This window comes from Octopus bimaculoides, chromosome 25 (assembly GCF_001194135.2).
Source record: "Octopus bimaculoides isolate UCB-OBI-ISO-001 chromosome 25, ASM119413v2, whole genome shotgun sequence".
Lineage (NCBI taxonomy): Eukaryota > Metazoa > Mollusca > Cephalopoda > Octopoda > Octopodidae > Octopus > Octopus bimaculoides.
Window position 1 is genome coordinate 15369626 of NC_069005.1, and position 2224 is coordinate 15371849.

General features: G+C 36.1%; 1 protein-coding gene across 12 annotated transcripts in view; it reads right to left on the reverse strand.

Moving 5' to 3' along the window:
* Positions 1-2224, reverse strand: part of LOC106877382 (RIMS-binding protein 2) — an 888511-nt gene that overhangs the window by 17329 nt on the left and 868958 nt on the right. For all 12 annotated transcript variants that reach the window (XM_052976546.1, XM_052976547.1, XM_052976545.1 and 9 more), the window contains one exon: positions 901-1003. In XM_052976546.1, coding sequence (XP_052832506.1) covers positions 901-1003 — 103 coding nt within the window. The remainder of the gene's footprint in view (positions 1-900; positions 1004-2224) is intronic.

The window sequence follows — 2224 nt, forward strand, 5'->3', positions numbered from 1 at the left end:
CACCTTAAAAGGTATTTTAATATGATGGCCACTGATGAAATTTTTCAAAACAAATTTTATCCTTATATACATATACATATTTATATATCTATACATACATGTGTGCATGTGTACATATTCAACGTGTGTAATATTATATATAAATAAACAAAGTAGCTAGTTGTAAAATCCCTAGAAGAGACGAAAGTAGTAACTATACCAACAAGTAAAGTTAATCACCACATCAAAGTAGTGGCTATTCCATGTTACTACGAGTTTAACCTCAGGCAGATCTTCTGGTAGCTAGTTATCAGTGCAGCCCTGCACCCTGAACATATACATTGCTAGCAGGGGAGTGAACCCCTACCATCCTCCAGCAGATGACAGGATTGTAAAACTGACTCAGTTTTGAGTTAGTTTGCTCGTCTTCAGTTGCAAATACCTGGTCACCAGAAAGATGGTCAGAGTCCACTCCAGCTAGCAATATATTTTAAACAAAGTGACCATCTGTCACTGATTCACAACAAGCAAAGTAGGTAGTTGTAAAATCACAAGTAGAGATGAGAGTAGTAACTATACTAAGAAGTCACACTGATTGTTCCATGTTACTACTAGTTTAATGTGTATATATACATGCACATACACACACACACACATTTAAATATATATATGCTAGCATGGAAAGCGGACGTTAAACGACGATGATGATATTTGTATGTGTGTGCAATTTTCTTTTATATCACAAATATTTATCACATAAAAATTGAAGAATGAGCCTTGCTGGAACAACTTTTTTCATAGGTTTTCTCAGTCAGGGCTGACTTAGAGCTTCAAAATTTCAAAATATAAAGCTCTAGAAAGACAACACTTCAAACAGATTTAATGTATATTCCAGGTAAAAAAAAAAAAGATTTTATTTACCGATAGCAGGAATGGTCATACCATGTTGTGAAGTTCTTCTTTCACTAGCTTTACTGGATGGTCTTCGAACTGGAGAATGAAATGCAGATCTGTCTGGTGGAACCTGCAGGAAAAAGAAAATAATATATTATTGGAATAAACAGAAGAGTTTGGTACAAAAGCCAAACTTATTAATTTTGGTTTGGTTTTCATGCTTATAGTCACAAATGTTGAGTCATCTCTGAAATAGTATGGTTGCAAATGCAAGTATCTGAAATGTTAGTTTAGTTCCTTCCTGAGTCAAATAGACTCATAGAGCTGGTTGCCCAGTTTCTGTGGCACATATATTCCCCACCTGGACAGGACACTGGTTCATCGCAGGATTACTCATTTTTGCCAGCTGAGTGGACTGGGGCAAAGTGAAATGAAGTGTTTTGCTCAAGAACACAATGCATTGCCCAGCTGAGGAATTGAAACCACAATCTTACGATTATGAATCCAACACCCCTAACCACTAAGCCACGCACCTCCACTAAAGAAAACGACATCTGCTGAAACTACCTTTCATCGGGATCGAGCCGGAAAACTTACTACCAAGCAGGCATCCCATCCAGGGATGTGCTTGCCAAGTATCTGAAATGGGGTTCTGCCAAAAGATTTCTAGAGCAATGTAGCTCAATACGGTTGCTACATCCACGCATTGAGCGGTCATAGATCTGGCATGATGGACATGTGATTAGAATGTAACAAGAAAGAACCACAAAATTGATTCCTCAAGCCAAGTCAACGGGTGGGAAACCTAAGGTTAGATCAAGTATGAGATGATTGAATAATATCCATAGTCCCAGATGGTCATGCTTAAGAATCCAGCCAAAAAATGTAATGACAATTGTTTCTGATAGAACCTTATGGAGTAGGTACCTGGTGACCTTACACTGACAACACTTCCAGAAATAGTAGGTGGAGAAGATGGATGGATGGATAGAGTATAAATATACATTTTTATTAATATTTAACAGAAGCAACAGAGTGATACAAGGTCTGAGAGTTTCATGAATTGGCGCTAGTGTCAACGCAAGAAACTCTTTGACTTTGAGTCACTCTGTTGCTTCTGCTAAACATTAATAAAAGTTTACATATACTCACATTTTGAGTTCAATTATACCTGTTTGCACCAACATACGTATACATATATATATATATATATATATACATGCGCGTGCGCGCACACACACACACACACATATATATCTATATATACATATATATATATATATATATATGTATACACACATACACACACACATATATATATATATATATATTATATACATATATTATATAT